The sequence below is a fragment of the Marmota monax genome, unplaced genomic scaffold (assembly GCF_021218885.2).
Source record: "Marmota monax isolate L192 unplaced genomic scaffold, Marmota_monax_Labrador192_F-V1.1 WCK01_AAM20220418_F8-fsc00560, whole genome shotgun sequence".
Classification (NCBI taxonomy): domain Eukaryota; kingdom Metazoa; phylum Chordata; class Mammalia; order Rodentia; family Sciuridae; genus Marmota; species Marmota monax.
The window spans coordinates 189,668-215,056 of NW_026694225.1; the positions used below are offsets into that span (position 1 = coordinate 189,668).

At 37.4% G+C, this 25,389-nt stretch overlaps 1 protein-coding gene and 1 pseudogene across 1 annotated transcript; both read right to left on the reverse strand.

Moving 5' to 3' along the window:
- Positions 1-2,311: 2,311 nt before the first annotated feature.
- Positions 2,312-5,215, reverse strand: LOC124108140 (olfactory receptor 6C2-like; annotated as a pseudogene).
- An 8,811-nt stretch (positions 5,216-14,026) lies between these two features.
- Positions 14,027-14,962, reverse strand: LOC124108156 (olfactory receptor 6C2-like). The gene has a single exon (XM_046466483.1). The coding sequence runs from the start codon at positions 14,960-14,962 to the stop codon at positions 14,027-14,029; it is 936 nt and encodes a 311-aa protein (XP_046322439.1).
- Between the last annotated feature and the right edge of the window lie 10,427 nt (positions 14,963-25,389).

Consider the following 25,389-nt stretch of genomic DNA (forward strand, 5'->3'; position numbering starts at 1 on the left):
TGTTCGCGGAGCTGTTTGCAGTGCGGGGCGGGTGGGGCTGTTCGCAGAGCCAGGGGTCGGGGGCTGTTCACCTGAGGGGGTGGGGAGGGAGTGTCGTTTGCAGCTCCGAACTGCCAGGGGCGGTTTACAGAGCCGGGCCGGCAGGGCCCGGGCAGGCAGCGGCTGTTTGAACGTTCGCCGCCAGGCTGGCAGCGGCCTTTAGGTGGCCGCCAGCGGGACTGGGCCCCTGCACCTCGTGGCCGAGACAAACTGATACTTCCAATAGACTTACTAATTCCCGGCAGGTCTCCTTTCAGCGGAATTTTGCTAGAGGTTTCTCAGCAGGTAGCATGTAGGTGTATTAATGTGTCTCTCTGATCCCGTTACTGTGGAGGTATTGAAAGTGCTGCTTCCTCGCCGGCCGCCATGTTGGGTCATCAGGAAAAATTCTTAGAAGGAGTAATTTTATTTTGAGAACCGAGGCATAAAAAATGAGGAATTTTTTTTGGACATATAAACACCATCTGGAAAAGATGAGGGACAAAAAAAATTAGAAAAATGTAAATTCAATTGCCATTGGGAATGGAATTTGTTTCAGATGATGAGCCACATGAGCTTTTTGTGGGGGGAATCTGATAAACAATTTATACTCTTATATTATACTGCTGTTTATGTCCTAAAAATGTAGTACTATATTTATAACTTTTCATATTCCTTTTAGAAAATTATCTAAATTTTAAAGATACTATATATTTGGCTGCTTTTATTTCCTTGATTTCTTTTTACTTTATTTTTTTCCATGTGTGTTTGCTTATTTCACTAACATTTTGTGTTGATATATTAATATAGCTATCTATATCTAGCATAATTTTTGTAGTACAAAAACATTAAAATCTCTTAAAATAGCATTTTTAACCTTATTCCTTTTTTATTGAGAAAAGCCTATCCTATTTAAAATTTTGGCTTTATTAATTTGATACAATTTTAAATCTCACAATATTCAACTTTTAGTATTTTAGAGGTTTTTCTCAAATTGAAAGGTTTGTAATTCCCTTTCATGATAAAACACGAATTTTTGGTGCAATCTAAGCTTTTTGTTTTTATTATTTAAATATACTTTTTAAACTGACACATAAAACATAAAAAGTATACATATTTATGGGGTACAACATGATTCTTCAATACATGTATACATTGTATAATATTCTAATCAGGGTGAAAATAATCTGTCTTCACAAACATTTATCATTTGTTTATGACTGAAACATTCAAAATCCTTTCTTCTAACTTTTTGAAATATCTGATATATTAATGTTATCTGAAGTCACTCTTCTGGGCAGTAGCACAGCAGAACTTCTTACTCCTATCTGTAACTTACTACTCATCAATTTACCTTTCTGCATTCTACTTTCCCCAGCCTCTTGCAATTGCCACTCTACACACAACTTCAATGAGATGTACTTTTTTATATTTCACACATAAAGTACTTGTCTGTCTGTTCCTGGCTTATTTCTGTTTGTATCTCTCTTCTTTTGGACTGAGGATTGAAGTAGGAGCATTTAACCACTGAGCCACTTTTCCTGCCATTTTTATTTTGTATTTTGGAGACATGGTCTCTCTCAATTCCTGAGGGTCTCACAAGTTCTGAGTCAGGTCTCAAACTTATGATCCTCCTCCCTCAGCCTCCTGAGTCACTGAGATTACAGGCATGCACCACTGCACCAGCTTATTTCTCTAAATGCAATTGTTTCTACTTTCATCTATGTTCTTGCAAATAACAGAGTTTCATTTTATTTTATGTCTAGGAAATTTCCCAATGTGTATATATACCACATTTTCTTCATCCATTCTTCAGCTGATAATCACTTAGCTTGCTTGTCCATTTCTTGTTTTTATTTCCGAGTGTGCATAGGAAGATTTTTTTTTATTCTGATTTATTTTTGTCCTCTGTTTGTAGTACCTAGAACAGTACCTACCCTAAAGAAAGTGCCCAATACATATTTATTAGGTGAATTAATGAATGAATCTTTTGGAAGATTTGGATTGGAAGAAACAGTGGTGATGATTATTTGTTCTTTTGTCCCTGAAAATGTAAAAAATTATAAGAAGTTTATATCTATTTTATTTTATTTTTGGTCTTCAAATTTGAAAATGAAGCAAGGATTTAAAATTTTGAAAGTTATTAACATGACTATTATGGAATGATGTCGTCTAAAAAGAGGCTTGTGGAGAAGATGCCTTTGGATGAGGATGAGCAAGAGCGTTTTGAAAAAGTTAACTTGCCAGCGGACTTTGGGAAATTCACCAAACTTGTTCATCAACTTCATGTCCCTTATTTCTTGAAAAATATAAAAAGTCTTTTGACTGACTCCTTGAAGGGCTGTTGCACTTGCTTGTTCCTTAATGTGTAAATGAAGGGGGGTTCAGCATGGGAGGGATGGAAGTAGTGAGGACAGTCACCCCCTTATTTATGGCCACTGAGTTCTTCGCTGAAGGTTTAATGTAGATGAAGATGCAGCTGCCATATGTGAGGGCAACCACAATCATGTGGGAAGAACTGGTAGAAAAGGCTTTTTAATTCCACTGAGAAGAATGGTCTTGATGATGTAAATGTAGGACAGAACTATGCATATGAGTGTCATGAGGGTCAGTACAGCAGAGATGATAATGGTCTTTTCCATAAACCAAGTATTTGTGCAAGAGATTTTCAGGAGGGGAAATGCATCACAAACAAAATGATCAATGATATTAGAATCACAAAATTCCAGATTTAGGCCTAGGCCTAGTGGGGGGATTAAAATAAACAGACCAGCTACCCAACAACAAAAGAGAATTCTCTTGCAGATTCTGCTACTCATGATAGTCACGTAAGGCAGGTGCTTGCAGATGGCCACATAGCCATTATAGGACATGGCAGCCAGGAGAAAAAATTCAGTTACATCAAAGAGGTCAGTAAAAAATACTTCGCTGACACAGGCATTGTAGATAACCATCTTGTCACCTGTTGCTATGTTACATAAATATCTGGGAATACATTTGGATATGAATGAGATCTCCAAGAAAGCAAAATTTTGTAGGAAATAGTAGAAGACTTTTTAAGGCAAGGATTCACAAAGATGAGGGAGATAATATTTCCACTTATGCTTAACACGTGGGTGAGATACAGAAAGATAAAAATCAGAACCTGAAGTTGTGGGTCATCTGTCAATCCCAGTAGAATGAAAATTGTTACAGTATTATTCACATTGTTGATTTCTGACTTCTGTTAAATCTACATGTAACATTCAGAGACAGTTTGCTACAGATTATTTATCAGTTTTACCTCTATCATTTAGGTTTTTCTTATTAAAAATTGTTTTAAAAATATTACATTTTAACATTTATTACATTATAGTAAGCATACTTTATTTGATCAATTTAAACTTTTGCTTTAAGCCCTCTGGAAAGTTTTCTGCAAGTCTGATGACTGCTATCATGTACTCTAGTAGAAAATGGCATGTGCTACTCTATTAACACCTAACAAAGAATACTAACTTGGGGCAGGGATCAGGCTGCGTGTGTTTTTTTCATCATCACAGTCCCCACAATATACACTGTTATACACATGTTTTTCAATTGTCCAAAAATCTTTCTAAATGAATTCATCTATTGCATATTTTCTAATTAGATGCCTACTAAACTATTTTCCTTTCAATTTAGACTCTTAATTTAGACATTAACTTTGTTTATTTAAATTTTCTGTGACTTTGAACCACTGTGAATTTTTTTTAAATTTTCACTTTTCAAGAGATCAACTTTTCTACTTTATTATTACCTTTATTTATTACCTTCATAGCTCATAAAAGAGAAACTGCCTTCATTTTGCTACTATTTTCAGGTATAAATCCTTCCTCCAGTTCCCCTTCTGATCTCTCAGATCACATCATTGAGTCCAATTAAACAGCCCTGTTGGTGATTGGATATTGGTCATGCTTTAAATGAGACTATTTTTTGTTTATTCTGTTTTCAAAGTGTGTGTTTGAAATGAGGACAGAGAACTCTAAGGAGGTGATGAAACTTATGCCAGTTTGTCATTCTTTTGAGGGCCGGGGGTTGTTATATGCACATTTATCAGTTTCTGATGTGAGCTGATAAATAGGTAATATATTTCTGGATAACTACCAAATTTTAACATTTCAATGTCAAATTGAAATGTGTAAACTTCTCCCCAAAGTGGCATTTTATTATGCAAGGAAACCAGATTCTATAAAGAAAAAAAAACATGCTTTACTAAATATAATTTTTTTCTCTTCCACAAATAATAATATTTAGAATACAAAAAAGTAAATATAATTAAACTAAAATAATAAAATTTATTGCACTTACTATTTTAGCAGTCATTTATAGTTTCTGTTGGTTGTTGAAAACCCACAAAATCTTAGAATTTCTAAACTGAAAAAGGTAATTAAAACAATTTTTGTATGAATTTCTTGTTACATTTGCTTGTGAATTCACTGTCGAATTCATGACAACTCTAGGTTGCATAAACATCTCAGAGGTATCCATCTTCAAACAGTTCCTCGGACTTCCTCCTACTGTTTTTATACCCTTAAAATAAAAGAAAGAAATAAAAGTAAACATTTTAATATGAAGACTGTGGAATGTTAGGAATCCGCATCTGAGGATAGTTGGCACTGATTTCTCAGGACAATGGGCACCTTTGTTGTATCTAGCTTAAAATTTGCTGTTTGATAAAAATGCAACCAAATGAAAAACGGGGTCCCTGGTGACCTACAAATGGTTTCTAATGAATCTTTGGAGTAACTAAATTTGAGGTTATAAACAGAAGTATGCTAATTTTGGCTTCCTTGGAGACAGTGTCCTTAGAGACAGGAGGATGCAGCTGTGGATAAAAGTCAGCAGAACAAAAGAAGAATCTGATGGTGAAATAAAACAACTTTAGCTCCTTTTTAAAAACTTTCACTTTACATAAACTGAGGGAGGATCATAAGAAACCACATTAAAAGTTTGTTACATGAATTACTCATTATATTTGGGAAATTTCAATTCGAAAGGAAAAAATGTAAAATTACATAACCCATGTTGAAAGGGCACTCGCAAGTCCAAAGACCACACCACACGCCAGAGCTTTATTGTCAGTAGCATGGAGCAAACCAACATGGCTGTCCCTCCAAGCAGCAGCATGTTGGCACTCCCAGAGCAGCTTTATAACCTGCAAGAGGAATTTCACATGCATGATTAGGGGTTGTGACATGGGCTGGGGTGGGGTTGACCTTTTAGCAGTTACATGTTTTAGGGGAAGCCAAGCAGTTGTGCTTCAGGATAGAAACTTTGGGAATTCCTAGATAAAATGATTCTCTACCCAAAATGGAAGATCACATGCCAACATATGTGTTTGCATTTCTAATTTTTTTCTACAAATATATCAGTATATTTATAAGTGCTATTTAAAAGTAAACATTAACAACATAATTTGGATAATTAGGTATATAATGCCAAATGTTCTTAAACTTTTTTGAGGTTTGGGGGGTGGTATTGGTGGTTGAACTCAAGAGCACTCCACCATTTATCCACATCTCCAGCCTTATTTTGTATTTTATTTAGAGACAGGATCTCACAGAGTTGCTTTTAGTGCCTCACGTTGCTAACGCTGGCTTTGAACTTGCTATCCTCCTGCCTCAGCCACTGAGCTTCTGGGAATACAGGTGTGTGCCACCATGCCAAGCTAAATGTTCTTAAACTACACATAATTATGTATACTTATGGACTACAGTGTGATATTTTGATTCATGCATATAATGTGTAATGATCAAATTAGAGTAAAAAGCAAGTCCATCATCTCAAACATTAATGATTTCTTTGGGACATTCAGATGTTTTCTTCTAGCTATCTTGTATATAAATAACTTATGGTCAAGTGTCATCACCCTACCATGCTTTAGAACACTAGAACTTGTTCTTTCTTACTATACTTTTGCCTTCAATCACCAAGCTCTCTCTATTCCTCTTTTATTTTACTCCTAGTAGCTCTTGGTGACCACTATTCTACTCATGGTTTCTATGAAATTAATCATTTTTTGCATTCTACGTATGAGTGAGATCATGCAGCAGTTGTCTTTCTGTGCCTGGTTTTCAATATTTTTATGGATGAGTTAGTATTCAATTATATAAATGTGTGTATGTGAGTGTGAGTGTGCAAACACTTTCTTTATCCTTGAATCTGCTCATGGAGATCTGGGGTGATTCCATATCTTGGCTATTTGTGAATAATCTTTCAGTAGACACAGGAGGGCAGATATCTCTTCCACATACTTATTTCCTTTTCTAAAGGAAATAATCTAGCAGTAGGATTCCTGGATCATATGGTAGTTGTACAGTTTTGAGGAACCTCCATTCTGGTTTCCATAATGGGAATACTTACATTTCCATCAACACTGTATGATGGAAGCAGCCTCACCAGTTGTCTTTTTTTGTTTGTTTTCTTTTTTTGTCTTTATGTTAATAGCCATTCTACCTGGCATTAAACAGGATCTCATTGCGGTTTGCTTTTATTTCCCTGATTATCATTGAGGTTTAGTGTATATTCATAAACTTTTTAGCCACTTGTAGGTCTTCTTTTTTTGTACTGGGGATTCAACTCTGGGGCACTCAACCACTGAGTCACATCCCCATCCCTATTTTTATATTATATTTAGAGACAGGGTCTGAGTTGCTAAGTGCCTCGCCATTGTTGAGGCCGGCTTTGAACTCTCAATCCTCCTCAGTCTCCCAAGCCACTGAAATTACAGGCATTTGCCACCGCACCCACCTGTAGGTCTTCTTTTTTGAGACATTTCTATTTAGATCATTGCTCATTTTAAAATTAGATTTTTGCTACTTTTGCTATTGAGTATTTGAGTTCTTTATATATTCTTGTTATTCATCCTTTGTTGAATGAATAGTTTGAAAAATGTATTCCCATTCTGCAGGTTTACTTAACTCTGTTGATTGTTTCATTTGCAGTGTAGAAGATTTTTCATTTGATATAATACTATTTGTTTATTTTTGTTTTGTTTCCTGTGCTTTGTGAATTATCCAAAAAGGACTTTGCCCAGACCAATATCCTAAAGTGTCTCTCCTATGTTTTCTAATAGTTTCAAAAGTTTGTGTATGACATTTAAGTCGTTTTGAGTTTATGTTTGTATATAGGGAGAGGTTGGGATCTAGATTCTGCATATGGATACATGTTTTCCCTACCACTATTTGTTGAAAAGACTGTCATTTACGCATTGTGTATTCTTGAAAACTTTGATGAAAAATAGTTGGCTGTATATCTGTGGATTTACTTCTACCTTATCTCTTCTGTTGCTTTGCTTTGTGCATTTACTTTACTGCCAGTACCAGGCTGTTTTTGCTACCATAGCTTTATATTATGTTTTGAAATCAGGAATTGTGCTGCTCCAGTTTTGCCTCTTTTGCTCAAGATTGTTTTTGCCTATTTGGAAGTTATGTGAAGAATATATTTGGTAATTTGATGGGGATTGCACTGAATCTGTAAATGATTTGGGTAGCATTGCATTTTAACAATATAAATTCGTCAAATCCATGAACATGAAAGATCCTTAAATTCTGGGCCTTGTTCAGTTTATTTTATCAATATTTTATAGTTTTCATTATAGAGATATTTTGCTGCCATTGAAAAGTATTATTCCTCAATAGTTTACATTTTAATAGCTATTATGAATGGATGACTTTCTTGATTTCTTTTTCAGCTACTTTATTATTAGTTTTTAGATATGCTACTAAGTTTTGTACACTAATTTTGTATCCTGAAAATTTACTGAATTTGTTTATCAGTTTTAATACATTTTTTAGAAAAGTATTTTGATTTTTTTCTATATAAAAATTTCCCCTGCAAACAGAGACAACCTAATTTTCTCCTACCTGATTTAGATGCCCTTTATTTTTCCTGCCTTAATGCTCTGTCTGGATTTTACTACTGTGTGGAATAGAAATAGTGAAAGTGGGTATTCTGTTAAGAAGAGCTTCAAACTGTCCTCATTCAGTAGAATCTTAGCTGTTTCCTGTACTTATACTTAGTTTATTGAGAATTTTTATCATGATGGGATGTTGAATTTTATCAAATGCTTTCCCCATATCTATTGATACTGGTGATTGAATCCAGGGGCATTCTACCCACTCCTTTTTTTTCTGGGAGGGGGTGGTACTTCTTGCTAAATTCATTTAGAGGACAATTATGCTATTTTGATTATTATAATTTTATTTTTAGACTCCTTATTTCCAGTATCTAGAAATCAAATTAATTTTTTGTTTATTGACCTTCAATTTAGTAGTTTTGCTATGCTCACTTAGTTCTAGTAGACTTTTTTTAATCTATTGTCTACATAGACAAAGATTTGCAAATAAACGTTGTAGCTCTACTTATTTTCTTCAATTTTTATACCTTTTCTTTAATTGAACTTTCACTGTGGCTACTCTTACCTTATTCCTGATTTTAGGTAGAATGGATTTAGGTTTTTATATTTTGCTATTAAGTATGATCTTAACTCTATGTTTTTGTTAAAGTACTACTTTCATTTAAACATTTCTATTGAAATAGAGTATACATATTTAAAAGTTCATATATCATATATAGATAACAAGATGGATTTTCAAACATTTACAAAATCAAATAACACAGATAAAAATAAACAAAAAACAGTATTACTAGCACCCTCTGCTATTTTGAAAATGATCTTTTATATGAACTACTTAGTCATACATCATTTTACCATATATATGTGTGGGAGTTTTTTTAGTCTACATTTTTGTACTAATATATTGTTTCATCTTGCATTAATGTCATTTTATTACCATGCTTATATAATAAATCTTGGTAACATATAGGATGCATCCCGCTGTTCTTCAGAATTGTCCTGTGCATTCCTGGCTTTTAATATTTTGACACAAGTTGGGAGTCTGTCTGGAATTTCCCACAGAAACAATTAAATGTTTTTCCTGCTTAAAGCGTCTATTCATGTACTTCTTCTCCATACCTTCTGGTCACTAATTTTGTACATGGAAAGGACTTAAATTTTGGCAGGCCAGAGGACATCATTTTGATGTTGACTTATGTCATCCAAAATGGCATTGTGAAGTTCAAACCTCTAGTACTTCAAAAACTAATGTTATTTTGAGGCAGGGCCTTTTAGATACAATCAAATTATGATTAAGTCATTAGGTTGTGTGCTAATTCAATATGATTACTGCTCTTATAAGAAAAGGAAATTCAAACATGGACACCCACATGCTCAGAGGGAAGAGTAGGCAGAGACACCAGTGAAAAGATTTATGACAGCAGGTCTGGGGTTATGATAGCAGGCCTGGGTTGTTTTCAGGGGTAGAGCACATCCTGGCATGTGTGAGGCACTGGGTTTGATACTCAAGCACTACATAAAAATAAACAAAATAAAGTTTAAAAACAAAAAAAAGACTTATGATGACAGAGTCAATGACTGGAGTGATGTGCCTACAAATTAAGAATCATGAATAAGTAGTTTTGGTCTCTGTCTACAAGTACCTTATTGTTTTTGTAGACCCATCACACATCTGAAACAGGGAAGGAACAGAGTTGAGTTAACAAGGTTTTCAGTCTGTATCTGATCCACATGTTATATGGTAAATTTCTTTCCCTTTCCTAGACTCCTTATTCAAATATTAGAAAAGAGGTTTGGATTAGCTCTAAGGAGCCATGTGAATCTAATTCTCAATGACTTTAAAATGAAGTGTCATAATGCTGATTCAATTATACAAGATGCCCAACAGTATGTTATGACATGTAATTAAGTATCCTGAAGATGTCCTGGTACTGAGACAACCTCCCATGATCAGAGCAGAATATGAGAATAAGAAATAATGGGAATGCATTACAATACTCATTACACATATAGAGCACATTTTTTCATATCTCTGGTGATATATAAAGTATGCTCACACCAATTCATGTCTTCGTACATGTACTTTGGGTAATGATATCCATCACATTCCACCATCATTGCTAAGCCCCTGCCCCCTCCCTTCCCCTCCCACCCCTCTGCCCTATCTAGAGTTCGTCTATTCCTCCCATGCTCTATATATGTAATAAGAATTATAATACATTCCACTGTCATTTATTTTTAAAAATATCAGTTAAAAAAAGGAAATAATGTGTTCAGAATAAACCACTCATGGTTTAGCTAGGAACATCAAAGATAGTGGCTTTCATTCCCAACATTTCCAAATATGGTATTATTCAGTGAATTACATCAAATCTGCTTCTTGGCACCTTGATTAAAATATCAGCAAGTCTTCCTACTCTGTAGGCATTATTTTCTAACGGCTTAATTTTAGGAAAACCTTCTGTAAATGTAAATGAATATTTCATTTATATCTAGAAGATGTCTTGGACCTTTGATGGCAGTAAACAGAGACAAGATAGAGACTAATTTGTTAGAAACATCCATCCATTGAACTAGAGTTGAATGACCATCACCTGGGGCAACAAATAAGTTATAAGCATATAAAGACTTATACATGAGTGTATGATCATAGATATCTATACCACTGAATTTCTTTTGAAGTTATTATACCATCAATGTGATTTGAAGATTTCTTAAAGAAACAATGAAATAATTATTTTGAATTTTCCTATAATGTCTAGCCAAGAATAGTTGCTCTCCTCATTTCCCATCCCTCATAGAGACAGGATAGACTTCCTGACTTTGGAATTATTTGAACATGACATTTTTAACTATTTCAAAGTTTTCAAGGGTCAGTATCTGAATGGTCCACCAATTATTCCAGGGCATTAAAGGTTAGTAGTTACTGGACATAAGGAGTACTTCAATGATAGAACAGTGGTTTTGCATGTGTAAGACTCTGAATTCCATCCCCAGCAACACACACACATGCAAACATACACACACACACACACACACACCACTTTGTGGTTCCTAGTAGGTAGGCTGCTCCTTGGGAAAGGGGAAAAAAGAAGATTGCCCTTACAAAATATATGATCCTTTCCCTCAAAGATTAGTTATTCTTTTTTTCCTTAATTAAACCCGATGGGTTAGGGAAACATTTAGAGGGTGCCAGGAAAAAGCATCATATTAATCAAGGTTCGAAGAGTCACCATATTCAGCTTTTGCTTTCCAAACAAGATTCATGCGTCTGGAATAATTTCCCCTGTGCAAAGTACAAAAAAGGAGAAAGTGTTTTCTAATCCCTTTGTCAATTCTTTCTTGGGGAGAAAGAACTTTCCTGAATTGTTGAGATTGGTCTTCATATCATGACTTAGTGTTGACTCCACCTGCTTGTTGTTGCCCCATCACAAAACAAAACCCCTCCAAAATGCAATATCTTCTTTAATTCCGGAAATCATAAATTATGCTTAATGTACTGTTCTAGAGTATCATGTTTTGCTAATTTATGGCTAGTATGTAGTACTCAATTTGGTCTGTCTGATACAGTTCAGTTTTGTTAACAATAATGATATATTCATTCTTATCTCAGCACAATGATTATTTATCATTTAGTTGAGAAACTGTAGAGGAGGAGAATAATAGATCATTGATACCTTGAAATCGATAATTGGTTTCAAACACCAATTCATCCCCTATTCAAAATTTACCAAGCAGTAAACTTGGAAATTATTGCAGTATTTGGTGGAAAATAAGACTATGTACTTATACAGTCATATATTTTTTGGTGTGTTGTAATGCTACAATTCAGGAACATTGTGTTTGGAAATAAGAATGATTTCTTTGACACAAGCAGAAACATAAAAAAATAGTAATAAAGCACCAAAAGTCATCCTTTCAGAGCCATAGAGAATATGTAATGTCAAGTGAGAATGAGTCTCATGTTAGGAAAAAAAAAAAGAACCTACATTATAAGAGTCAAATCTTCCCACAACTAAAGTTGAGAATGTGTTTAGCTTTTAACTTCCTATATTATCTGAGAATATACTTGGAATTTGACTTATTAGATACTTAGCCATCAAAACTAAATCACTGAAGGCTCAAAATCTTCAAATTTTTAAAAGCTAATGAATGGGGAGCTGGTACTCAGATTTTGATTTTATAATTAAAGTGGCTATTAAAATTCAACTGTCACTGGGTTTATGAAGAGATGGAGGTAAAATACAGAAGAGAACCCAGTAGGATCCTTAACTATAAATCGAGGATAGCTCCATTTAAAAACATAGCAGGGTTGGATATGAAAAAAGCAAGTGAGCATCAGTTTAGTCCCAAATGTATCAGTCACCTGAGTCAGTTATTCAACAGTCAAATTTTGAATTTTATTTGTTGTGATGTTCTATTAGTATCTCTGTGTTTAGAAGTTCTGACCAATAGTTTTCATCTGATCATCACCACCTATTAAAAACTTAAATGTAAGACATGAAATTGTAAAATTTCTAGAAAGAAAACATAAGGGTAAACTCATATATATATATATATATATATATATATATATATATATATATATATCTCCAAAATGTAAAATAGAAGGAAATCACAATAGCAATTTAATAGCACACCCCCAAAAACTCAATTTAAAAGGGTGAAAGACATTTCTTAAAAGAAGACTTAAGAATAGCCAAAAGATATTATCTTTGAGTTTCATCCAGCTATAATTCATTAAAAATTAATTTGAAATGCAACATTAGACCCCATTCCTTTCTGGGATCCATGTGTGTACTAACGAGAAGTAGCACTAAGTCAAAATAGGAAACTGTAAAATATCCCATTTAAAAAGATAAGGAAGGTGCAGTGTCTCTGAAAAAATAGCAATAATGACTGTCCCTCCCTCTGTCAACTTTCTCTCTTGAATCACGTCTGATTGTGCAGTGTGCTTGTGTAATACAATGCGGTAGGAGGGATATTGGACCTCACATGACCTGCCCTGGAGTGACATGATCTCTCATGTGAGCAAGTGTGGCCTATAACATAAAACACCACGTGGAGTAGACTTAGTAGTCTCCATAAAGAGCCATCCTACTTCTGTATTTGTGATTGAGACCAGACATTCATCCTGCAAATCCTGAGAACAAGTCAGGCTGAGATCAGTTGATTGCTCCCCAAATCACCACAAATATCCAGCTCACCCAGGAATCTGTGTTTGAGAGTGCTAATTTGAGGTTATTTGTTATTTGGCCATAGTCAACTCTACAAAGGTAACAGGTACACAGATGAGGGCTACTGAACACAGGCCTAGAGTATACAAGAGGGGTAGGGAAGAGTCCATATATTTTACTGCTTTAGTTTTTGAATTTCTGTCTATTATTTCATCTAACTGAGCTTCCTGCCTCCTATTGGCTTTTTAAGCTACATTAAGGAATTTGACATTAGCACATTTTTTCAAATTGGTCCTGGTTTGCCATCCTAAAGATGGCTTTAAGATATCTCAGTAGAGTTTATTGGATACCTATTATGGGATTATCAATTTGTGCAGAGATTCCAATCTTTCATTTTAGAGATAATCCAGTGAATCTAAATTCTAAATCACAGGGGTTTAAAGTTTCCATTTTCAAGCTAGATATTTTCAGGTTCCTTAACTTGTATATGTTAATTTTCAGGTATATGGTGACATTCTGGTTTTCTTTATTTTTTAAAACTATCTTGTTTCTGATTGAGAATAGTATTAACATATATGATATTTTTCTCTTGTCAGGAAGGTTTTTTAATTGGAAAAAAGAATGGTCATTACTGCCCTTTGTTTTTCTGTTAATTAAATAATATAACTTTCTTTTTTGTTTTTGCTGAAACTAGTTTGAATATACTCAAGACTCCTTGATCCTGGAAGTCTGATTCCATTTTCTCTGAGGACAGCTGTAACCTCAAAGAATTTTATTTGCCAAAAGAAGTGAAAGAATATTTTAATTGTTAATTCAAGAAGCAGTAGTGCTATAAGTAAGACAGTAATACTATACCAGGGACAAGGAAGAGATAAAAAAATTAAGAAAGTGAGAATATATACTTAAGGCTATCTGCTCTAGTATGATAAGTTAAATGTTTAAATTCAACATTCTTTTACTTTGAGATCATTGAAATTCTTTTGATTAAGTCTGCAAAAGCTTGTTTCACTTGTGTGTTCCTTAGGGTATAAATAAATGGGTTTAACATGGGGGCAACAGAAGTAGTAAGCACTGAAACACTCTTATTAATTGCTACTTGGTCTTTTGGTGAAGGTTTGATATAAACAAAAATACAGCTCCCATATGTGATAGAAACCACCACCATGTGAGAAGAGCAGGTAGAAAAGGCCTTCATCCGTTGCTGAGCAGAAGGAAACTTTATAATAGTCTTGATGATATAAATATAGGACAGGACTATACACAGAAGTGTTATGAACGTGGTCAGTGCAGCAATGGCAATGGTCATCTGTTCTATGAACCAGGTATCTGAACAAGAGATTTTTAGCAGTGGAGAAGCATCACAGAGAAAATGATCAATAACATTATAGTCACAGAATTCCAGGTTTAAGCCCAGGCACAGTGGCGGTAGTATGACCAACAAGCCTGCCACCCAACAGCAGATAACAAGCCAACTGCGGGCTCTGCTGTTCATGATGGTCACATAATGCAAGGGCTTGCAGATGGCTACATAGCGATCATAGGACATGATGGTCAGAAGGAAAAATTCTGTAGCTCCAAACAAGATGATAAAAAATACTTGAGCAACACAAGCATTATAGGAAATTGTCTTGTCTCCAGTTGATAAGCTATAGAGGAACCTGGGAATACAGGCCGTGGTGAATAAAGTTTCTAAGAAGGAGAAGTTTTTGAGGAAAAAGTACATGGCACTTTTAAGATGAGAATCCACTAAAGTGAGTATAATGATGATCAGGTTCCCAGTTATACTCAATGTATAGGTGACAAACAGTAATATAAAAATCAGAACCTGCATTTGAGGATTATTGGTGAGTCCCAGAAGTATGAACGTAGTTAATGATGTATGGTTTCTCATCACTGACTCTCACTGTTCAATTTTGTCACAAACCCAGAGGACATTGAACTGAGAACGTTTATGTAAGATCTCAAGGACGATGGCTGGGAAATCCAATTCTGCCATCAGTAGTCATTTTCTTCTTTTACTTGATATATGACTGTTGTCAAAATTCCTGTTAATAAGCATTGTATGTCTCATGAAGAGAATGTTTCTGTTTAGTATTGGTTTTACTATGTTATAGTTCACATACTTATTGCCTTTTGCACTTTCTCACACATTTTTTAAATTACTGTAGTATCACTCTTTTTTGCCTCTAAAATGAATTAAGATATAAGACTAGGAAAGACCTTTCATGTTATAATTTGATGAGTTTTGTAATGTCCTTTTGTTTTCAATGGTTCTTCAACTACTCATAAGTTGAATCCAATGACTAACCTGTTGTCAAATTCCTGTTTAATGGGAAAGAAAGCAATGAGTTTGACAGACAGTCTGAAGTGATGTGTACAGTGTTTGAATGCTATCTTTCATTGTTATGATTAAAGAGGTTTGTGTAAGTCAGATTTCCATCACTAAAAAAATACCTCAGATAATCAATGTAAAAGAAAGGACACTTTTTCTTGTCCTTTCTAAAGCATTTCACTCTTGAAAACAGTGTTTATAGCCATAGAATTATTGTCATCAACTTAAGTACACATCTATATGCCTTACAGTTACATGTATCAAATTATCACTCTGTACCCCATATATTTGAATAATTAAAATAATAATTAATAAAAAAGAAGAAATCTATGTGCAGTTAACTCTGGTATTAACTTTTTGTGTATCTTTAAAGAGTATTAGTGATCTTATATTCTAGGACAATGGATAAGATATATATGTCCATTTAAAATAAACTTATTAAGAAAATTACTGTGTAACTACTACTTGGGTCAAATATGGAAAAATAGTGAGAGCCTCAAAATTTGCTTCTTTATTTCTTAGTTACCACTATCTTATTCCTTCTTTCCTGAACTAACACATATACTGATTTTTTTTCCTTTAATCTTTCCATTTATGCATATGTTCTTAAACATTTTTAAAATATACATAAAGAGGAAAGCAAAATGGTAACTACCAGGTCCCAGGGGAAGTAAAAAGGAGCAAGGGTTCTTATTTAATAAATATAGTATTTTAGTTTTGCAGGATAAAAATATTCTGGAGAGCTCTTTCACAACAATGAAATATAACACTACTAATGTCCAGCCTCAGCAGTATTTTGTCTTAGAGTGCAAGAAATCAAAGATTTATAATTCTTTTCTGGGTCAATACATATCCTATATCTGGTCTTGTTTTTTTAAAAAAAAAACTGATTATAACAGTTGCTTAAATATTTCCTCTCTTTAACATTTACCTGGACAGCTTGTCATTTTTTAATATCACAGAGTTAAAAACATTTACCTTGTAATCTTGATGGGATGTGACAAAGAGTTTCACTGGTTGTTTTAAAACATTTCCTTTCTACTAAGTGTAATGAAGGTAGATATCATTTACTTTGTTCCTAGTTCCATAGGTTAGTCTAAAGGGGATTTAGAAAACAAAACCATAAGAAGAGATTACAACTTGCCTCAAAGTTAGACCCCCACCTTGACACCATGGCAAGGATCACAAAGGCCAAATGCAGCACATGGTAGAGAAATGGGCTGCACCTGCAGCCAGGTGCCTTGCCACTGTTCCCCTCACCCCAGCTCACTCCAGGCACACCGTTCAGTCTCTCTACCTACGATTGTATCTTTTCATTCAAAAACATCAGTTTTCTTTAAGTCATTAATAATTCATGTACTTGAGAACACTGTCATAAAATTGTCATTAAGATGCAGAGATTTAAAACTTAAGTTTAGATTTTAGAAGGCTATTAGAAGGTAGAGTCACCAAATGACAACACATCAGCAAATAAGAAGTCAGTGGATGGAGGTAGAACTTACATATTTTATACACAGCTTTTGATGAACTAAAGGATGAGATTGTGGTAGATGCTGCTGAATGGTGTTCTCCCAGAATTCTAGTAACGTTAGACCACCTTTGTTTTATTGATACATGGAAACATGGCATCAGAGACTATCATATATTTGCCACTTCTATTAAAAGGCTTACTTCATAAATGATATTAAATTCATTCATAAAATATCAAAATAACAAAATTACATTATTTATTTTGTTATTGATACTTTTCTCAGAAGAAAGCAACATTCTATAATTTAAAATAGGAAAATAAAAAATGCTGAAGGTACTTACTTTTTTATTTGTCATGGCTTCATGTGTTAACTGAACTCCAAAGTAGTAATGGATGGAAAAAGTCACCCAGTAATATCTCAGTGGAGGTAGGAGGGTGGGCTCTGGCCACTCATTCTTACGAACATATCCTTTCACAGGGAGATGTGCAAAGAAGTTTTCACTAAGTCTTCTACCACCTACACAACATGAGGACTTCTTGACACAAATCCTGTCTCTTCTTGAGCCAAAGGAGTATTTTCTTTACTCTCTGTTTCTATAAAGATAACAATAATTTAAAAGCCTAGGAGGTATTCCCTATCCCTCCCTCCCTCTATCTCTTCCCCTCCCTTTCATTCTCCCTCTCCCTCTGACTGTGGTTCTGACCTTTCTGGGAAGAGGTAGATATTTCTAATCTGCCAAAATTGACTTCATAATAAAAGCTTCAATTTTCAATTAAGAGAGGTAAACAAAAGTGTCCTTAGTGGCCTTATCTACCCATTAGTAATGAATCTCTAATGTAATAGACTTTGGGGCTTCAGAGGATAATAGGCAGTGCTAGGAAAGTGTCCTCAGAGATACAGGTGTAAACATTAGCATCATAAGCTGGCCAAGGGCACCACAGTAGCCATCACAGGCAAATGCAACCTTATTTTATTTTCTTTTTTACAACTGAAATAAGAACTTTATTTTTAAAAAAAAAAATGACAATAGAAAAGAACATTTATGTGGTGAGCCGTGTCTGCAGACCGTTGCCGCCATTAGAAGATGGCGCCGGTCTCCGTTGTGGATCTTGGTAAACAACTCCTTATTTGGGAGAGTTGGCGCGCTGTCCCTCAATACCCTATGAGAAAACACCGCATAGCAGCTTTGGATTGGACTTGAGTAAGCTTTATTAGGCTGTGTGTGGGTGCACGGGGGGAAGAGCGCTTGAGAGAAGATTAGAGTTAAGGCCTGAATAAACCGCTGAAAGAAGAATCCTGTGTCGTGTCTTCCTTGCTGGCGAGGGGGTCACGACAATTGGTGGCCCGGACGGGGAACCGAATACCTCTCAATCCCAGGATCCAGAACTTTTAGCGGTCAGGGTGGTGCACCGGTAAGTTCCCAGGTAAGTGGGAATCCGCGAAAAAATTAGCGGGTCGCTCCTCTGTAAGAAGAGAGAGCAGGGATTTTTTGGACTTTCGCTTTATTTCTTTGCTTTCGCTTTCTGCATTAACGCCATGGGCGCCTCTGCTTCTAGCCCTATTCTGTTAGCCCTGGATGGACTGCTACGATCTAAAGGTTTAAAAGTTAAACAAAGTACTTTGCAAATGTTCTTAAAACAAGTAGATCTAGCGGCCCCGTGGTTTGCTTACTCGGGCAGTCTCACGACCCCCAGTTGGGAAAAACTAGGCAAGGATTTAGATTTTGCACACGAACAAGAGACCCTCAAAGGTGGGGTGATTCCTTTATGGAAGTTAGTAAGGGGTTGTTTATCTGACAGTAGATGTCAGGATGCCCTAACCAAAGGACAGGAGGTTCTTGAACAATTGCATGAGGAGAGGTCCAAGGGAGCTGAAAGTATTAAGAGTGGGGGAAATGATAGAGATGATAAACGTTCAAGTCAGCCAAAGACTAGACTTTATCCAGATTTGACTGAATTGAAAACCTTTGAGGAAGACAGTAGTTCAAACAATGAGGAAGTATTGGAATTGCTGTCACGGCAAGCTAGAGACAAAAGGGGAAAAGGTGAAACTAAGGGGCGAAGTGATCCCCGTAAGGCTGTCTACACAGAACATAAATACCCAAAGACAGATGTGGGATATGAGGAAGAGGGGGAAAATGTTTTGGAGATTCCTCCTGACCCTCCACCCTATCCTAACCCAGGACTCAATAGGACGTTTCATGCACAAACATGGAGAAAGGTTCATTCGGACATGGGTCTTACATTCCCTGTGTTTCAAGATGCCAATCGGGGGCGATATCATGAACCCCTTGACTTTAAAATTGTCAAGACATTGGCTGAATCAGTCCGAACCTATGGTGTGGATGCTGCATTTACACTTACCCAGGTGGAGGGTCTTTCTCGCTTTTGTATGACTCCGTCTGATTGGGCGAACCTGGTGCGCGCCTGTGTTTCTCCAGGAAAGTATCTGGATTGGAGAGCATTTATGTTAGAGGGGGCAATAGAGCAGGCGGCCCAAAACCATGCGGCGGAACGCCCTGCCTGGGATAAGGACATGCTTTTGGGACAAGGTAGATTTGCCAATCAACAAACAGGGTACCCACCAGAAGTATATGAGCAAATCAACAACATCTACATCGGAGCCTGGAAGTCCTTGCCTAACAGAGGGGAAATATCTGGTAATCTAACTAAGATCATTCAAGGCCCCACAGAGCCTTTTTCTGACTTTATGGCTCGGATGGTAGATGCAGCGGGGAAAATATTCGGGGACCCTGATAGAGCTCTGCCTTTGATCAAACAACTTGTTTTTGAACAATGTACTAAGGAATGCAAAGCGGCTATAACCCCATATAAAAATAAAGGAATAGAGGCATAAATGAAAGTCTGTAGGGAAATAGGTGGACCCCTTACTAATGCAGGTTTGGCTGCTGCCGTTCTCCAGCTAACCCGAAAACCACCCCCTCATACAGGAAAGTGCTTTAGATGTGGCCAGGAGGGACATTTTAAGCGTGATTGTCCCGAACATGTCAGTTACAGGACAAAAAAGGGTCATCCTCAATTGTTCGACAGCCAGGACTATGTCCTCGTTGCAAGAAGGGTAAACATTTGGCTAATGAATGCAGATCAGTCAAGGACAGTCATGGACAGCCAATATCAGATAGACAGGTGCCAAAAAACGGCCGGAAGGGCCCTCGACCTCAGGGCCCACAAATATATGGGGCAATGGAGAATGGGACCGTGGAGAGCGAAACATGGCCATCTCTACGACATCCCAAAGATCGCGGAGAACCACTACAGGTGCCACAGGGCTAGACCTCTGTTCCGCCTCCCGACTCGTATTAACACCTACAATGGGAGTCCAATTGGTGGAAACTGACTTTAAAGGACCTTTGCCACCTGGTACTGTAGGATTGTTAGTTGGGCGTTCTTCTTCAGCTTTACAAGGCCTTCACATCTTCCCTGGAATTATTAATCCAGATACAATAAGAACAATAAAGGTTATGGTAGAAGCTCCAAAAGGTATTGTGTCCATCTCCCCAGGAGACCAGATTGCTCAATTGTTACTTCTACCCAGTCTACATACCCATTTTCCTGCTGGCTCCCATTTGAGATTAAACGATAAGATTGGAACAACGGGAGGAAATTGTGTATTTTTGTCCTTAGAAATGGATGACCGTCCCACATTAAAATTAACTATAGAAGGCAAATCAATTTTAGGATTACTGGATACTGGAGCAGATCATAGCATAATAGCAATGAAGGACTGGTCAAAGGGGTGGCCAATGCAACTCTCGGATCAATCGCTGAGGGGTTTAGGATATGCTCAAGCTCCACAAGTCAGCTGTAGACATCTATCATGGAAAGATTCTGAAGGACATTCTGGCATTTTTCAACCATATGTGCTTGATCTTCCAATCTCCCTATGGGGACGTGATCTTATGAAGGACATGGGGTTTCAACTTAGTAATGAATACTCAACAGTTGCCCAAAAGATAATGCAAGACATGGGATATAGACCAGGTCTTGGATTAGGTAAAAATTTACAGGGACATAGACATCCCATACAATCAATACCAAAACTTAACAGACATGGGTTGGGTTTTTCTTAGGGGCCGCTGAGGATCAGGTGCCCATTACCTGGAAATCAGGGGAGCCAATTTGGGTACCTCAGTGGACACTCTCCTCTGAGAAACTGACTGCAGCAAATGTTTTAATTCAAGAACAGTTAAAGTTAGGACATATAAGGCCATCCACTTCTCCTTGGAATACACCCATCTTTGTTATAAAAAAAAAAGACTGGAAAATGGCGGTTGCTGCATGATCTACGGGCTATTAATGCTCAAATGCAACTCATGGGATCTATTCAGAGAGGGTTGCCTTTGCTTTCTACTATCCCTAAAAATTGGCCAATGATATGTATAGACATCAAAGATTGTTTCTTTTCCATCCCATTGCATCCTCTAGATTCAGAACGTTTTGCTTTCACCTTACCTTCGTGTAATCACGAGGAACCTGATCAGAGGTTTGAGTGGGTGGTTCTACCGCAGGGCATGGCAAATAGTCCTACCATGTGTCAAATGTTTGTAGGTGCAACTATTGCTCCACTCAGACAAAAATATCCATCATTAAGGTGTGTACATTATATGGATGATATTTTGTTAGCAGCAAAGACCCAATGTATGTTGGAGGCCGCTTATACTGACTTAGTACATTTGCTACAGTTGAAAGGCTTGCTTATTTCACCTGATAAGGTACAGATGGGGGACTCCATTAATTATCTTGGTGCTACTATCTCTCGTAAAGCTATCACACCCCAAAAGATAACTCTGAGGACTGATAAATTACAGACACTAAATGATTTCCAAAAATTATTGGGTGATATAAATTGGATTAGAAGTTACCTACATATTCCCAATGCTGAATTAAAACCTTTGTATGAAATTCTTAAAGGTGATTCAGATCTTACTTCCCCTCGACATCTTACTGAGGAAGCCAAGTCAGTGTTGCTTAAAGTGGAAGAGGCTATACAACATGCTAGCCTTTGTAGGTTTCAAGAGGATAAACCTCTCCAACTATGTGTGCTTGCCACTGTGCAACAACCTACTGGAGTTTTATGGCAAGATGGTCCTTTACTGTGGATACATCACGTATGTCCCCTGGAAAATCCCTTGAGTATTATCCTGATGCAGTTGCTTCCTTAGCTATGTTAGGGATACAACAAAGTGTACAATTTTTTGGTTTCTCTCCAACGTCTGTGATTGTTCCTTATACATGTCAACAAATTCTGGTCTTATGTGCTAACTTGGATAATTGGGCTACATTACGATGCTCCTTTCCAGGAGAGATAGATAATCACTATCCATCACATCCTCTTATTACATTTGTTAAGGAACATCCTATCATTTTCCCTAAAATCACTTCTTCTACGCCCATTCCAGGAGCTGCAAATATCTTTACAGATGGATCTAAGACTGGTATTGGAGCCTATGTGGTAAATGATCAGCCTCCTATCCAACATCAGTTTGCTCCTGGTAATCCACAATGGGTGGAGCTGCAAATTGTCATAAAAGTTTTTGAACAATGTCCATTTCCTTTTAATTTAATCTCAGATTCTGTTTATGTAGTTCAAGCTTTAAAGGTGTTGGAAGCAGTGGGTCCCATACACACATCAGGAGTAATGTCTTCCCTTTTTCTCCATCTTCAAACATTGATTTGGAATCGTTCCGCCTGTTTTTACCCCTTGCATATTCGAGCCCACACAGGTTTACCGGGTGCTCTTTCTGCCGGCAATGACCAAGCAGATCTTGCTACTCGTCTTTCTTGGGCGTTCCCTATTTCCTCCTTAGATCAAACTAGAAACTTTCATAGTAAGTTCCATATTAATGCACGAGCACTTCAGAAACGCTTTACCATCTCCCGTGCTAATACTCAACAGATTGTGTTGGATTGTCCTAATTGTGTGATTTTACATCATCCTCCTTCTATAGGCATAAATCCTCGTGGTTTACGGCCTTTAACTATATGGCAAATGGATGTTACTCATGTTCCTGACTTTGGTAAACTTAAATATGTCCATGTATCTGTAGATACTTGTTCTGGCATTATCTATGCTTCCGCTTTGTCTGGGGAAAAAGCTAAAAATGTTATCACACACTGCTTGGAAGCTTGGGCAGCCTGGGGATTACCACAGTCCATTAAGACGGACAATGGCCCCGCATATACTGGGCGACAATTTTCTTCCTTTTGCAGCCAGATGGGTATCCAACTTGTCCATGGTTTACCTTACAATCCACAAGGCCAGGGTATTGTAGAGCGCGCTCATAAGACTCTAAAAGAGATGTTACTAAAACAAAAAGGGGAAATTAGCTTAGGCCACTCCCCGAAAGAGCGCCTCTCCCTGGCTCTATTTACTATCAATTTTTTAAATTTGGACATTCAAAGGCGCTCTGCTGCAGATAGACATTGTTCGCCCTCTGCCCCGAATTTTGGGTATGTTAAGTGGAAAGATGTCCTTTCCGGACAATGGTATGGGCCTGATCCCGTGCTAGCATGGGCACGAGGTTCTGTCTGTGTTTTCCCACAGGACCGAACGGAGCCGGTGTGGATCCCTGAACGACTAACGAGAAAAGTCTCGAAGATAACTGACCAACAACGGGGGACCCTACAAGAGTCCAACAATGAGACCCTTCATTCTGCTGAGTATCATGGCCCTATCACAGACGATAATGGTCCAGATGTTACCGATGCAGTGGTGGGCAATAGCTTGGACATGGCCGATGCCAATGCCGGTCCATAAAAATTCTAGTGTCCTCCCCACTCTTTTTTCTACTTCATGTGAGATGTCTGCCCCTTGTGTCTCCCCTAGAGGAGACGGGGAACAGGTTTTCAACCTTTCTCGTGTTAATCTCACGGGAGTTTTCTGCTTCAGTTTCTTGAGAACCCGTTGTATTCGCTTACAGCACAACAATTTGACCAATTGGGAGGACCCCTTACAGAACAGTAGGGTCTCACTGGGAACCTTGTCTGCAGTGCTTAGCCAAGTGAGTAGTGGGGTACAGGAGGGCTCAGGAGAGACTACAAATTCGACCGAAATGAATATCACCACTTTGGCTATGATTTCCCAGGTGTCACTCCCGGTGGCTTTTTCTAACGCTAGTAATGCCACTTATTTTAAGGCCTCTCCTTATTGTACCCCGTACTATTCTTTCCCCCCGACATTCACGCCTTGTCAAGATTATTCTTGGGAGAAGCGCCAAGTTGCTGTGGGTTTCTCTCTTTCCTCTTCTCTTAAAAGGTATTTGTATAATTCTTCCAAGGATAATTCCACTACAGGAACAGGCTAGTCTTGGTTTCAATGGTTGATTTCCAATGAAAAGGGGGCCACAGCCGATGTCTCTGCTCTGGCCCAATTGAGAGGAGTCCAAAGCTGGCTATTTAATGTATCTGGCTCTGTACAGGACACCAGTAATGGTAGGAGGCTTAAAAACATTTCATACAATTCTCAGGTGTCCAATGCTCACACTGCCCCCTGCAGCAGTCTGCCTTCATTCTCCGTTTCTGTTCCTTTTGACCAATGATACTACAGGATCGGAAATGATTGACTGTTCTAATTGTACATGTGTCTTGTCTGAGTGTTGGAATGGATCCTGGAGCACGGCAGTTGTTATGAAGGTCCCGACTTTCGTCCCGATTCCGGTTACTGCGGATCCGGACTCCTTCCCTATTATTGAGGTGCTCAGGAGCCGTAGGGATTTTGGAATCACGGCAGCTATTGTAACAGTGGTTGCAGTGTCTGCTGTTGCAGCGGTCACTGCTGGAGTGGCCATGGCTAGTCAAGTGCAGACTGCGGCCACGGTTAATCAGGTCATCCAACAAACTTCCAGCATTTTAGAGTCTCAAGTAAAATTAATCAACATATTTTATCAGGAATTTTGGCCGTTAATCAAAGGGTGGATCTCCTCCAAGCTCAGATTGAGGAATTGTCAGACCTAGTACATTTGGGTTGTGTTGATCATCGTGCACATCTATGTATAACATCTCTCAGATTTAATGATTCCAGAAATACCTCTCAAATTATTGGACAGTACCTGGCCAGAAACTGGTCCATGGAAGCAGAGAAGTTGATCCAGACCCAACTGACACAAATTGCCATGTTGAACAACACTCGTGTGGACCCTGTGACATTGGGCCAATTTACGAATTGGTTGTCTTCTGCCTTTTCTTTCTTTAAGGAATGGGTGAAAATAGGCATTTTTGGAGCGATGTGTTGTTTTGGGGTTGTCCTTTGTCTGTGGCTTTTCTGTCGCCTAAGAGCTCGACATAGCCAAGAAAAAGCTATGATCGTCCAGGCTTTTGCAGCCCTAGAGAATGGTATCTCTCCACAAGTTTGGCTTGCCCAACTTAAGCAATAATTTCCTGGGTTTTGGCCATTGCACCCCAAGTTATCTTTGACATTGCACTGGGATTGGCATGCCCTCCTCTTCCTGCCTTCCCAGTTATGGAAGGCCCATGCACTCTGCAGGTCTTGTCGCCA